This window comes from Oryzias latipes, chromosome 10 (assembly GCF_002234675.1).
Source record: "Oryzias latipes chromosome 10, ASM223467v1".
Lineage (NCBI taxonomy): Eukaryota > Metazoa > Chordata > Actinopteri > Beloniformes > Adrianichthyidae > Oryzias > Oryzias latipes.
In genome coordinates this window covers 17,393,806-17,408,850 of record NC_019868.2, presented here as the reverse complement: position 1 = coordinate 17,408,850, position 15,045 = coordinate 17,393,806, and the positions used below count along the sequence as shown (strand labels likewise).

Genomic DNA, 15,045 nt, shown 5'->3' with positions numbered 1-15,045 from the left:
GATCACAGCAGGCGAGCAAAGCTGCAGTGTTTTTGTAGGCAAAATAAAACTCAATGAGCTTATATATTGTTATTTTCTGCTAACAGACACTGAAAAGGTCACCTGTGCTCAAAGGAACTTAGTTTATCGTGCACACCAGATACTTTCTCGTGCGTACGAAAAACTAGAATTATTTTGTGTTTCTTTGTATTCACACTATAGTTGATGATGGCACAGTTGGAGAAAATTTCAAATTGGCACTTCATGTCATAAACGGTGCTAACTCCTGGTCTATAGAATACTTATACTCAAGTGTGTTTAATAAAGTACACTTCAATTGTTCTACCTTTGATGTTTCTTAGTTGTTTTATTTAGGCTTTCTTCCAGCCTTTTTGTGCTTCACTTATTACCTATTTTTGTTTCATTTTTAAACCTCAAAAACCTAAATTCCGATTCTTTTTTCCACCAAAATGATCACATTTCCAAGTGTCTCATCGTCTTCAAGAGACGTGAATTTATTTGACCATCTGGTGTTCTGATGAACATGATGGATTGTTAGACACCAGATTTTGACAGAACTCTAACTCTCAGTCCAGTTCTCAGAGCATCGGCCTCCATTTCACTGATGTTTGTTTGCTGCAAGCACATTCTTCCAGTCCCTCCAGAGTTTTCCACTGAGGCTTTAATCATCTCTAATAGCTGCTCTAAAGTCTTTCTAAACCCGAGGCTCGTTGAACTTTTGGATTTAGTTGGGACAGCTGTCCGACTCGGGAACTTCCTCAAAGATGACACAGCATTTTCTCATAGTTTTTCTCTGTACTTGCTTGAATTTTGCTTTCACAGAAGACGGTGCGTTCCTGTCAGCAAATTCTTCTCTCAACGCTTTCCACTTTTCATGTGCAGATTTGAAATATTTTAATATTTTTAAAGGAAAATGTAAATGAAACAATCAGAGTGGAATCAGAATCTTAAAACAAAGTTTACACGTTTATTTATCCATCACATTTCTACAAATACACCAACAGGAGGAAAACGGATGACTGTGCGCACGAACTTTAAAAACTTTTTCACAATGGAGATATCAAGTGAACGTCTTGTTGTACTGGTGATTCTGGCTCTGCCTTTTTACACACAGAATGTCTTTGAAAGTGAAGGCATGAATGGATATTTTTTTCCCCTGTTTGCAGTTAAACTGAAATGCATGCAGATTTCTCTCCAGTCTGCAGGGAACACCAACACAGATACATTTGGTAAAGCGTTCCATAACTATTTATCAGAGGAAGCTTCTGGTCGGTCGCAATCACAGGTACGGCAACGTACAGCATGACATCTGTGATGCAACGAGAACAACAACAGGCGTTTGTCATCTGTTCAGATGAGTGATCCTCAGCATGCACGGTGAAGCCTGCGGCCTCCTACACCCACACACTGACGGTGCTCCCAATAACCAATACATCACATTGGAGTAAGATGCGGCAGTCAGACCTTGTCATCGTTTACAATGCTGTCCTTGCTGCGCACCTCTTTGTCTTTACTGTTCTCAAAGGAAAAAGAGAAAACACCTCCTGCAGTGTCTTTAGCTGCTTTGTCTCCTCTAACCTCCTTTCTCATAGCCGCCTGCTGGCAGTCTGCAGTGCTGCCAAGGAGCCGATTGGGTGTGGAGGGAGTAGGAGTGCTGGCTCCCCAAATATATAATGTTTCCCCTTCAGGACAAGGAGGGAGGCCTGAGCTTAGGTAGCTGGGGCTGGGACTAGCCGAGGAGGGCAGGGTACCCTGGCTTCCGTTCAGCCAGCTGGAGGTGTGATCCGTGGAGCTTTTGCGTGAGTTTCCAGAGGAGCTGAAGTTGGAGGAGCGGTAGTTGTAGGCTCTCCAGCTGGGTCGTTTCTGCTGATGACACTGACATCTCAGGATGCGAATGAAGGCCAGTTTGAACTCACGGCTGTAGCAGGGGTAAATGATGGGGTTTAAGCAGCTGTTGAAGTAGCCAAGCCAGAAGATTACCCGAAAGAGGAGCTCTGGGGGGCGCAGGTTCTCATTAAAAGACCCTGGACGGAGACAGAAATGTGGGAAGTTAAAAATCAAAGTTTCCAGGCAAAAACACATAAAAAGCAGCTATAACTTCAATTATTTTTCCACAGACATCACATTAGATCAAATATAATTTATTTGAAAATTCTCTCAGATTTGGGTTTGTTTGTTTCCACTCTGAGCAGAATCTTTTTTAATTTGTTTCTGTCATAAAGTCTTTCCGTTTAAAACCAAGACTGGTGCAAATCCTAGAAAAATTATTTTAGATACTTTGCTTGCTTTCATGTCAGCAAAAAACCTGTGCCCTGTACCTGTGACCCCAAAAGGGGTTAAGTGGATTTAGAAAAAGGAGTTTATTTATTTACAATAAATTCAAATAGAAGTTTTGCTTTTTGACGACTTTGAATCCTCCAAACCCTTTGGCGATAAGTCTTTTTAAGTATATTTAAGAGTACAGGGTTGACCCTTTTGGAGTCACTGAGATCCATTGTTTCTAGTTATTTATTTTTGGCCTTGTGTAACCCTTGTGCTATCCTAGGGACTTTAACATTGGGAGTTGGGTCATCTAGACCCATTAGACAGTGCTCTGAACCTTTTTTCTTCAATGATTTGTGATCCTCACTGGTGTCCATGGATTACATGAAATCTTTCCACCTTTATCCACCTTTGTCATGGTAGGGAGAACACGTCAATGTAAGGGTGGGGTCATCTAAGATAGCACAAGGGTTAAAATGAATTCATACGTAAAGGGACATTTTTCTTTTGTTTAACATTGAATCCTCTAAAGCCTTGATACAACAAAGTTGAAAAGTATTTAGGCTGCAAAAATACAAATGATTTTCCTGAAGTTGCCACTTTTGTAAAACGACAACCTCAAGACCACTAAAAAATGAAACAAAAAGAAAACTTTACAGGTAAACATGCAAAGTACGCTATACACAGTAGATGGCAGCAGTGATTCAAACAACATTTCTGGATTTCGGAAAGACTCCCTGAATTAATCTGCAATTTAAAAAAAAGATTTTATATTTTGGGAGGCCTCCATAAACTTATGACATGGTTTTCTAGAAAGTCTGGCTTATTTGGAAACCAACCAGAATTCAGAGAGTGATTAAAAGGAAAAGTGATTTGCATTTGAAATAAGAAAGAAAGCTCGGTATATTTTACTAATTTCAACAACAATCCTAACAATAAAATAGAAATTATCTTGGAAAGTCTTGAAACATTTATAATAAAATAGGCTTCTGAAAATTGCTAATTAGAATAAATGTCAACACTACAGGAAATATCTTGTATAATTGATGTACATGAGAGAGAAATTCTGCAGACAAAAGCCCAGCATTAATACGCACAGCACGAGTGTGATTAGTGTGTAACCACAAAATGCATCCTGTGATTTCATGCAGGTACATATCAACAGTTGCTATATTTACCCGACCTATGGTTTAATCACATTCATGCAGCCTCTGAGGATGCTCTATAATCTCTAGATTTTAAATGTGAAAACAACCGTAATACTACAAAATCCCAGCCTTATCAAATATGCTTTGACAGCTCGAGCAACTCCTTAATGCGAACGTGGAGTGGCTCCAAGCACTCCTGGTTCTGATTCCGTCTGTGTCTCTGTGTGAGTGTGCAGACGTGGAGCATTGAGGTGAAACCGGAGAAATCCCTCTAAATCTGTATTAGGCTTCTCCTGAGTTGCCTGTGGATGAGCCTCCTGTTTGTAGCTACTATTTTCACATGACATTTGCCCATCTGGAAAGCCAGTTAAGCGTGACTGTAGAGAGCTGCCTGGTATCCACTGCAAGGATGGGTAAAAAAGAAAAAAAAAAAATCTAATTTAAATTGGAACGTTCCTCATTTCTGTCTCCATTCATCTTGATTTGCCAAGTCACAGATAGCTATGGCTATACTAGCAGCTTTTATTTCACATTATAATGTACTTAATGTACAAACAGATGGTTTTATTTTTGTTTTGGGGTACAACTATGTGGAAAAACCAGCTCATGTGACTGTAATGTTCCAATGAACTCATTTGCTAGTCATTCAGAGTAAGGCAAGCTCTTAGAGGAGGTGCAAAGAACAACTATTTCTGGTTTTCCAGAATAGAAGAGTCTACCTTGATTAAACTGTTCAGTCAATCATGAAAACAGTACAGCCTGAATGACAACACATATAAGACATATGGGTTTATTTTGATGATCCAAGGTGTTTCATCACTTCAGGGTTAAAAAAGCTGTCTCTGATCTTCTGAGTATGTGAAACATGCATTCATGTGTTTGGCAAACTGCTACCATAATCACAGACTTTCCGGCTGGGTGGTCAGTAGAAAAAGAAGAGCGAGGAGCACAGAAACCGCAGTAATACTGGTAGAGTGTAAAAAGGATTGCTTTTTTTTGTCTGCGCCTTTTTGCATTATTTACATAATTAACATCTTAAAAATAATCCTTTTATTAGAGCTTCCCTTTTGACTGAGCTCTTCTCGTCTCTGCAGCTGCACACAAGTGGGCAGGTATGTCGAGTTATGCAAGGACCAAAGACACACGATAAACCCCATAAATGTGATGCACAAAGAGGAGAAAAGTGTACTTTAATGCTAAGAAAGGAAGGGAAGAATTCTGTCATTTTAAAACATTTTAAAATAAACACATGGGTTTTAATTAGTTTCGAGTGTGTAGATTGAATTTAACATAATATGAAGGTAGTTCCTTGTTGTATTTGAGCTTTCTGTCTCTATTTTAGAATGCTTAAAAAAAGAATTGTTTTTTTTTTCATATTTAAAGGAAACCGGTATCTTTTCTCTTCCTTTACAGCTGCTGCAGTTTTTTTGTATGTTTTTTTCTTTGTGTAGGTTGCCTTTGAGACTCAAAGTTCCTCTTATTTTTGATTTTTTTACAAGTATTTGTTACTGCCAAAAGGACTTCTTTTGTTAAATTTCTAATGGAATTTTTCAAACAAAGTATATCTCAATTATGGTAAGGACAAAAGAAAGTAAGTTTCCCCAAAGGGAAAATCACTATATATTTTGTCAAACAGTAGTGCATTGACTTTGCTCCTGTGACCTTAAAGTTAATTGAACACACCCGAAGATTCATTGGGACACACCTGCCGGAGCAACGCTGACAGACTGTTGCTCTGCAACATAGAGCAGCCAGGTTGGAAAAAAGCAGCATATTTGACCAACATATCTGATAAGAGTCTACTCAGCAGAATTTTAAACAAAAATATGCTTCATATGTCACATATTATTTTTAAAAGTGAAATAAATGATGAACAAAATTCTTAAGCTGAAGAGTAAAAGGTAAAAGACTAAAACATTTTAGTAAATAAAACACAGTTGATTGGAATGAAGGTTAATAAAGACTGGAAACCAAATAGTGATTGTTCATTTGAAAAAGAGCAGTGCTATATACTTGTCTTTTTTAAATTAAATAATCACTAAATTTTTTGAGCGTTTTTGTGTTCAGACACTTTTTTTGTTTTGTTATTTAACAATGGATAAGATAACTGTCAAAATTAAATGTACTGAGATTTCCGTCTTCAGAAGGACGGATGTGGAGTTGAAGTCTCCCAAAAATATCTTCTATTAGAAAATTTTGTGAGTTGCAACTTTGCTCAAATAAACCAGTAATTGATTGTGATACAGGTATGTTCAAACGCAGGCGTGGCCCCCTCTGAGAAAGCGCGAACAAACAAGCAGAGGTCTCATCAAAGACTAATAAAGGTTGGGCCGAGGCCATTGTGTGCATGTGTCCTCATTCAACAGGAGCACAGGATTAAACCAAAGGAAACAGGCTGACAGCAGACCTTATCGTCGCCAGATTTGGTGCGTGTTTGTATGTTCAAGGTCTGTGTAAACCATTTTTGTCCTACATGAAGCGTTTATGTGGAAAAGCTATAGTACAATATAAAAGGGGGCAGAGGGCTCAGCTGCAAGACAATGGTATGTATAGATAACTCTTTTGGGGGAGGAGCTGTTATGTTGGTGGTTTTTTTGCCATGTCTGCTAAGAAAACTACTTGCACCTCCTTCCTGACACACACACACACACCTCCCTATGAAACACAGGAACATCTTAACAAAACAGTGCATCCTGTTATGTTCACCAATTGGAAGACTCAGTGCCTATTCTGTGCCATGTAGACGCACACACACCCTCAAAGATCCACAATCTGCTCTCCTGAAGCTCGCACATCCTGTTTCATAACATCACTAAATGTGATTAATGTGTCTCAATCTGAAAGTACTGAAGCTTTATTGCCCCCTTGTGTAGCGCTCACTGAATACACAGTGTGAAGCTATTTTCATCAAATTGGGTTGACAGTCAGATTCCCCGCTTCCTCGCCTCCTCCTCTTCCTCCTCCTCCTCCTCCTCGGTGCCCTGTGGCCCCTCCTTCTTAGTGCTGCCACCTCCTTTCTCCTTCATTGATTTGACACGTAGCGCTCTCATTATTTTCCTCTCAAAAAATAACATTTCAATTGCCCCGGAGCGCTGAGGCCCTGCAGCTAAATGGAACAAGGAAATGCACGAGAGCCATGTAGAACGCACCAGAAAAGAAGAAAAAAAAGACCTCTTGAAAATGTGGAGAAGAGAACAAACAGTTCTAGGTGCCGGCCTCTCACACTGCTTCAAACACTTGCCTAACAGAGTTTTCATAGGACACTGGTGTCTGCTCTGGGTGTAAAAACACTGGAATGTGTGAAGTGAAAAAATTCATTCAGGCCATTAATAAATTCCCTCACTGAGACATTTGAGAAATGTAGATAAGTCCATCCATCCATCCACAGAGGCATCATTGTTTCCTGCATCCTTTTGAAGGTCGAGATGCTTTTAGAGCAATTTATCAATGATCCATAAAATCCTTTAGAAGAACATTTGATCTTCATTACAGCTTCTGGGTCATGTGGTATTTTAGAAGGTGGATATGCATGTGTTCAGCATTAAGGAATGCCGTTTATACTTTGACATAAATATTTCTGTTTATTTAGTATTGCTGTTAATAGAGGCAATGAGAATAATTGACCTTTTTTATAGCATTATTTAAAAAAACTTATTTCTACATTATGATGTAATATTTTATTTATTTATTTCTTATTTAGATGATTTTTTTTCAAGGAGTTTAATTAATTTAGGATATTAGAAAAACACTTCAGAGTGTTTCCTTTGGGAACGTTAAAATCCCAGTCCGATGAGAATAGTGTTTTTGGTGTTTAGAACATGTTCTTGTGCCATTCTTCTGAAGATGGAGAACATTTGTTTAAGAAAATTAAGTATTTCTGATTATCTCTTTATTAATTATTTTATTATTTATATTGTGAATCAGGAGCAGACTCAAAAAAGGCTGTTTAAAAAAAGCTTGTAGTTGTGAAATAGAAAATACAGTTGGCAGGCCAAGTCCCCTGCTCTTCTCTATTCTGATGCATCCTTTTGTAGACAAATAAATCTATGCACGCCTTTGTTTTTTCCTGGTCTGAGCTTGCATCTGGTTCAAAACTGTACGGCTGGAGAGCTTCATTTTTGTTGCCCCGCTAATGTTAGTTAGGGGTTGTGAGGGCTGTAAGTTAGCGAGTGTAAAAAGTGGATGACAGGAAGTAGGGGTGGGCTTACTCCACGCCAACAGTGCCACCCACAACTCAGAGGTAAATTTTGAAGGAACTCTTGCCGCTCTGCAGAAACTATGTCCTAGAAAACAACATTGGTCATTTGATTTTGGCTTCAGACAGCATAATCATAATAAAAAGATCACTGGGGATGCTTATACAATAGACCAAAAGATGATCAGAGTGTGTCTTTAAGTCAGTATCAAAAATGTTGCTTCAGTTTACTTTTATGTTCTATGCAGTCTGCTGAGGGGGCATTTGTCTTGATGTTTGATTTAAAATGGAGGAAATGTCTTATTACTTGTGTCAGTGCATCAGGGTATTTAAATGGCTACGAAGGCAAGTAGAAAAAGGGTTTTTCAATCACCAATTCTGCAAGCTGTTCCACTAAAAAGATGAGAGGTCAGTAGTGTTCATCATAGATACACTTCAACTGTTAGAAACGTAGTAAATAAAAATAATCCAGTAAATCCTACTGAATAGCTTAAAAATACATACATTTGTCAACTGTCTTGGAGATCAGAGGATGCAGTGTAAGAGGACAGATCCTCATGGGAGGACAAGCCCCTGCATGGGATGTTGCACCAGACCATAAATAAACAGGCTGATATCAAGAAGTCCTACCAATGACTAGAAAAGGCTGGAAAGCCCTCATCCTGGCAGCTCAGGAACAAGCCTTGAGCACCAGAGCGATAGAGGCTCAGATCTACCACACCAGACAAGACCCAAGGTGTAGGCTGTGCAAAGAGCCGCCTGAACCAATCCAGCACATAACTGCAGGGTGTAAGATGCTGGCAGGGAAAGCATACATGGAGCATCAAAACGTGGGATAGTTAGAGGAACATGTGTGCAGAATATGGACTGGAAACCTCAAAGTCAAAAAGGCAAACACCTCTGAAAACGGCAGAGAATGAGAGAGAAAAGTTCCTGTGGGACTGTAACAACGAACCAACCAGACAGAGTGGTGGACAAAAAACAGAAGAAAACCGTTGATGTGGCAATACCAAGTGACATGAAGGACTCAGCATCAACCTTGGAAGGTGAAGGTGACAGTGCTGCCCGGTGGCACTTGGGACAGTAACCTCCACACTGGGGGAGTGACTACAGCAGATCCCTGGAAAAACGCAGTGCTAAGAACAGCAAAGAATGTATATTGTGTGTTTCAAATGAATTTTTCCAAACATTTTAGCCTACTTGTTTTTCAGTTCTATTAGTTCAGACATTAAAAATCTGAGTCTAAAAAAACAACAAGCTGCAGTTCGGCTGTTAAGGAAAATATGGAAGTTAAAAAAAGGATAAGATCTCAGGGCCACCAGGAGCTGGTGAACGCAGCTGCATCTCTCTCAATGCTACATTTGACAGCTGGGGCCAGTTTGGATCTGACCTTCCTGTTTAGTTCAGGAATAGACTTCTCTCTCAGCAGTAGTTTGAGAAAATAGAATTAAACTGAGCATTTCCTTTTCTTTGTCATTTGTGTTAGTCTCTGCAAAATCTAACCTAAAACGTTGTTCCAGTTCCTCTGGAGTTTGGTGACTTTAGGACTTTTTAACAAAATACTGACATTGTTCAGTGTTATCACTGGGTTAAGTAAAGCTTCATAGGTCTTTTACTAATTACAGGATTGCTTTCTTACACACAAGGACTTTATTTTATGTATTCAGAATAAGAATTTTCACAACCCTAGTTATCACAGATAAGCTGCTTATGCAGTACTTGTCCTCAACTACTACTACTGTACTTCACTATTTCCTTCAAGTGAAGTACAAAACCACACAGTGGCCTCGGTGCAGATGTAGAGAAGTCAACCTCTGATTGGAAGAGATTGCAAGTTCGGTTCCCACCCAGCCAATCTGTTAAAGTGTCCTTAGGCAAGACACTGGCACCACATTGCTCCTGGCGGTTATAGGTTGGCGCCAGTGTTCGGCAGTGGAGCCATCACTGTGTGAATGGGTAAATGGGACTGTGAAGGGAAAGCGCTTTAGGCCTTTAAGCAAGGTAAAAAAAAATAAGCCATACAGGTATATACTATTTAATGGGTATAAAACCACATTTCAAACATTAGATAGATGCAAAAACAAACTTGGTTGCTCCAGAAAACTACTGGATCCTATTAAGGAAAACAGTCATTGGAAATGAGAAAAAGGCATGTAAGCTTAATGCAGACGATTATCAACAAGCCTGAACACAAAGCCTTAAGGACTTTTCTCTGAGAAGAAATATAAAACAACTTTCTTCTTTTTGTAATGCATAAAATATGTATCTGACCTGCCAAGGACATGTAACCATATTAATTTTGGAAACTTTTTAATAAAGCAGTTTTACTAATTAAAAAAAGGAGCTGCTTTTAAATTGCATTTTGTTTTTCTAAATTTTGTTTATCAGATGATTTTTAGAAGAGGCTCCAACAACTATAAACTATAGCATTACTATAACTTTACAAACCAAATGGACTATTTAGCATAAATTATTTTACAATTGTCCAAAAACAAGGTTATCATTATAAATTATTGTAACAAATTCCTGATATGATAAAGATCTGTCTTCAATTCTGTTTCACTTTGGTTTCTTTTCAATGTACACATTACCGTATTTTCCGGACTATAAGTCGCCCTTTTTTTCATAGTTTGGCAAGGGGTGCGACTTATACTCCGCAGCGACTTATATTAGAAATAAATTGAAATAAATAGATTGTTAACCCTCCTGTTATGTTTATTTGTGAGGAACAGAGATGATGTTCCTGGGTCAATTTGATGTATGAGGTATGTTAAGTGTTAAGAGGATGTTAAGTGACTCAGAGAATCAGCAAACTTTTTTTTACAGTAAGATCTTGAAGGCTAACAACATAATATTCTATTTTCCAATGATTTCATAGATTCAGAAATGCAATAAAAGTGAAAACTGTTTCTACAAATACAGGATGAAAACAGAGTATTAGTTAGCCAATGATGCTTCATGAAAGGAATTAATAATTAAGTAAGAGAAAGAATTACTGTGAAATTATAAGATAAACAGTCTGCTATGATTGTGTCATATAAGGTTGTGAAAGTTAAAATGCGACTTATAGTCCAGTGCGACTTATCTGTGTTTTTTTCTACTTAATAATGCATTTTTGGGCTGGTGCGACTTATGCTCCGGTGCGACTTATAGTCCGGAAAATACGGTAATTTACATTTTTACGATCTCTTACTCTCGCTGTTGGTGCTACTTTGCCAGATTTTATTGATGTTGTTTTCATTCCAATCATCCTTGCTGCTACTTGTCTATTGATTACTTCTATTTTAATAGATAAATCTTTTAGCATTTAGTTGCAGATCCATTTGAGCCCCCCCCCCCCATCCCCCTGCAAGGTTTCGTTTTCTTTTTCAGTTATATTTGGTTTATTAATTAAATTACTGTTCTGTTGCAGTCCATCCTTCAAAAACCACCAACTATGATAGAGATGAATTATTTTACTAATCAAAATTTGACAAAATAAAACCTTTCAATTTAGGATAGAGACATACAAATGGATGCATATTTTAAGGATTAGGATTAGGATTATTAACTATAACAATCTATCTGGCAATAACTAAATAAAAACAACAACAGATTACAAATTAAATTTAAAATCTCTTCATCTAAGGATGTCAGTCTAGATAAAAAACTAATTAGAAAAGAATGTTGTGTTGGCTTGGGTAATGCTGCCAATATCTTTAACCAGTCAATTTCAGATCATTTTTGTTAAATGTTCCTTTTAAAACAATTTTCTGTTGCTATGAAAGGAACATTAACATAATTGGTGTCTTCAACTGAACATTTGCAAATGTCATTAATTCATTTTACGTTTCATCAAACCAAAAAAGCAGTTTTTGATAGCTAAAAAGAAGGGTCTAGGGATTGGACAAATTTATATATTTTTTCTACATTAAGATCAAACCAGCTTTTTATTCCCAACCATATGATTTAGTATAATCATGACACCACTGAATTAGGATATCAAAACATAAAGACGTTTTTGTGTTGCTGTCATTTTTTTTAACCACAAAATAAAGTGAAATAGCAGAATTCCGTGCAGAAAGCTAAGCGAGGTAAGAGTACTAGTTAGGTGGGAGATCCCACACTTTGTAAAGGCTGCATTCACCGGCAGAGACCTTGCCTGAGGTCGCAGCAGTTTAGACTGGCAGCAGCCCCCCCTTCTTTCAAGTTGTTTAAAAAAAATCAGCAGTGCTACACTTGACACCGGCAAACTCACTCAGAAACACAAGAAACCTCGTTGCAGTCGGCGCACAAACACTCAGCCAGGCTGAGCCCCCACACACGTTAGATATCTGTGACAGCATGTGGTGGAGGGAGCTGGATAATAACAAGTGTGAAACAGGAAATCCCACTCTGTGGGTGGAGGCGGATGGATACCGAGGGAGCAACATGAGGAGAGAAGTGCTGCCATTCCAAATGGGAAGAATTAAACTTCAGACCAAACTCCCACCAGGGACAAAAACAACAACAACAAAAAAAACATCAGCAAATCTCCTTAAAAAAGTTTCAGAGAGGACATCGTTTTCAGTGCCATAATAAAAAGGATAGTAACCATGATGGAGCTCTGACTATTTTAAATGTACACTAAATTAACTGCTGTCATTCTTTTGTCTCTGTCTATCAGTATGCTGCGCAGCAGACATGGAAGACAATTGTACCATTGAGGGGGTTTCTTGGCAGTTTGTTCAGCAATCCTATACAAAAAAGCCCCCTTCTGTCACTCCCTCTTTTGCTCTTTCCACTTCCTGCAGAGATATGCAACCAGAACTTCATAAAAATCACATTTTGGTATTTTACTGATGATGCTCTCCAGCCTAATAACCCTAGCTGTGTAACAAGCACAAATTGCAAGATCGCCTCAAGTACTAAAGTGCATCTGTGTGATGAGCTGCAGCTTCTAGCCAGAGGCGTAAACACAGTCGAATAAGACCTGGAGAGATAAGCATGCATATATAAAGGTGCTTGAAAATAAAAGGAGGCACCCATCGGAATCAGAAAATTAAAAAAAAAAAAAACTTTACAACAACTTTCCAAAATTAAGAGGCTTTTTGAGTCTCCTTACTGCGTCTCAGACATTTCACCACAATTTAATTTCCTCTGGAGTCTTTGAAACTCAAGCTGTAGGATCAACAGACCTCTGATAGAACTGGCTGAGATGAGAGGGAGGATGTCTACAGTTTACCTGAGACTCATGGAACACTGCAAAGATAACAGTAATTATTTAGATAAGCTTACAAGAAACTCCTCCTTAAAGTTCTAAAGGTGGTACATTAATTACTATTGGAGCTGAAATTGGAAACTAAATCAGAGAATAGATTTGGCCTCATTTCAGAGTCTATCAAAAAAATGTGGGAATAGGTGGTAGAAAAAATATAGATTGAACAAAATAATCTGCTGAACCTACCTAAAGGTAAGGTCAAAAAGAAAGGCAGCCAGCATAGAATGAACATGCCAACCACGACCCCCAAGGTTTTGGCAGCTTTTTTCTCCCGGGAGAACTTCAGAAGTTTGACAGTGAGGGAACTTCTCGCCTGGTGTCCGCGGCCCTTGCCCGCGTTGGAGGTCCCCGGTTCCTCGTGCATCTGCGAGCCCTTGTGAATCCTGAGTGTCAGCTCGCTGGTGTTCATCCTCTCACGCATTACACCTGCCTCCAGGTTTCGAGTGGTCCTTTTGGCGACAATGTACACTCGGCAGTACATCGCCAGAATGACTGCGAGGGGGATATAGAAGGAGCCGAGAGAGGAGAAGAGCGCGTAAAAAGGCTCCTCGGTGATGAGACACTCCATGTCATCATCCGACGGCGGCTGCTTCCACCCGAGCAGAGGTCCGATGGAGATGACCACCGACAGCACCCAGACTCCCAGCATGGCCAGCAGAGCCCGCTTCTCCGTCACGATGCCCGGGTACTGCAGCGGGTGGCTCACTCCGATGTACCGGTCGATGGAGATTACGCACAGACTCATTATGGACGCGGTGCAGCACAGCACATCCAGCGCTGCCCAAATGTCGCAGAAGATTCTGCCGAACACCCAGTAGTTCAGGATCTCCTTAGTGGCGGACACCGGCAACACCGTAGTGCCCAGCAGCAGGTCAGCCATGGCCAGGTTTATGATGAAATAGTTGGTGGGGGTACGCAGGTGCCTGTTGCATACCACAGAGAGGATGACGAGGATGTTGCCGGCGATGGCGAACACGATGAAAGCCCCCAGAACCAAGGCGAGCACGATGGCTCGGGTGAGGTCCACCTTGCCAGCCTCCCGGTGCTCTCCCCCGGAGCCGTTGGTGAAGTTGATCTGCAGAGTCTCCCAGTTGAGTTCCGAAGAACCATTTTTCCACAAGTTTGTGACATTGTTAGTGCTCAAACTCATGTTGACGCGTAACGTGCCCCATAGCAAGCTTCTGGTCACTGGTAACCAAAACTCACAACATGGTTCAGCTGGAACTTAGCGGGACAAAAGCTGCCGAGGTCCGCGTGGATGGAGTGAAGCGGCCGCCACAGCTTTCACTAAAGCGCTGACATTTTGTTTATCAAGTCACTGAGCAGCCAGGCAATCCTTCTCCACCATGCGCTCTCCCGAGGGCTCAGCGCAGAAGTGAGGGGGGAGGACAATCGCCTCCTGCCTCCCTCTCTCCTACACATTGCTGCCATAAAATGACCCAACATACCCAAGGAGAGATCGGGAGACGCAGCGCGCAACTAGACGTTTTTTCTCCTCTGAGCGCACGGGTTTTGCGCTTTTTACGCACAGAAAAAGCAGAGATGGACGTTTTTGCCTTTTGAAAAAAATGAAATAATTAGTTAATTACAATACGTCTACTGATGGAAATTAGGTCGGAGATGTCTTTAAATACCCCAAAGCAATCAAAATATATGATTTGATTCCGTTTATTTAATTTAAATTTATTTTTACTTTTGGTTTTCCGGGCATCTTCATCTTCAGGAGACAATATCAGACAACTAAAATTGATAAGCATAAACATTTCTGGCATTTTTCATAAATTATATTCCAAGTATGGTGAGTTGCAGGAATTCTTTTGACTAATTCCACTGAGCAATAAATAATTACTGGGCTGAATTCCAAAGGCTGCGGTTTGGTATATCTACCTTATACATCTGATAAGAGTTTGGTTATTGAGTAGATAGAATCTTATGAAAGCATCCAGCTCTGATGTAAGATGCATTTATTTTCTGCCATTGCCAAATATGGATATTTCCAAAGGTTATGCTTGCTAATTGTTCCATCTTTCACTGATCCTGCCTTTCTAGAGTTCTAAACTAAACTATTGTTCATAATTAGGATGATGCCTGGTTGACTGTTGATTTTGCTGCTTGCTCTATTTGTTTCTGTATCTAACCCTTGTGCTATCCAATGACCCCACCCTTACATTGACATGTTATCCCTATCATGACAAAGGTGA

At 39.7% G+C, this 15,045-nt stretch overlaps 1 protein-coding gene across 2 annotated transcripts; it reads right to left on the bottom strand.

Moving 5' to 3' along the window:
- Positions 1–945: 945 nt before the first annotated feature.
- LOC101159926 (alpha-1A adrenergic receptor) lies at positions 946–14,715 on the bottom strand. 2 transcript variants are annotated; one of them, XM_011480271.3, is made up of 3 exons: positions 13,031–14,715; positions 1,981–2,024; positions 946–1,863 (listed from the first exon to the last, which is right to left on the bottom strand). In XM_011480271.3, exons 1-3 carry the CDS (start codon positions 13,992–13,994, stop codon positions 1,459–1,461), a joined length of 1,413 nt encoding a protein of 470 aa, XP_011478573.1. In that variant the 5' UTR covers positions 13,995–14,715; the 3' UTR covers positions 946–1,458. The 2 variants fall into 2 exon arrangements, with proteins under 2 accessions (XP_011478573.1, XP_004073535.1); XM_004073487.4 differs by having other exon boundaries at positions 946–2,024; positions 13,031–14,709.
- Positions 14,716–15,045: the final 330 nt, after the last annotated feature.

Bases quoted from the DNA above. Each gene is read 5' to 3' on its own strand.
- LOC101159926 (XM_004073487.4), bottom strand. From the start codon at position 13,994: ATGAGTTTGAGCACTAACAATGTCACAAACTTGTGGAAAAATGGTTCT. The intron at 2,025-13,030 runs GTAGGTTCAGCA...GTCTCCGTCCAG, and splicing joins CTTTTTGACCTTACCTTTAG to GGTCTTTTAATGAGAACCTG.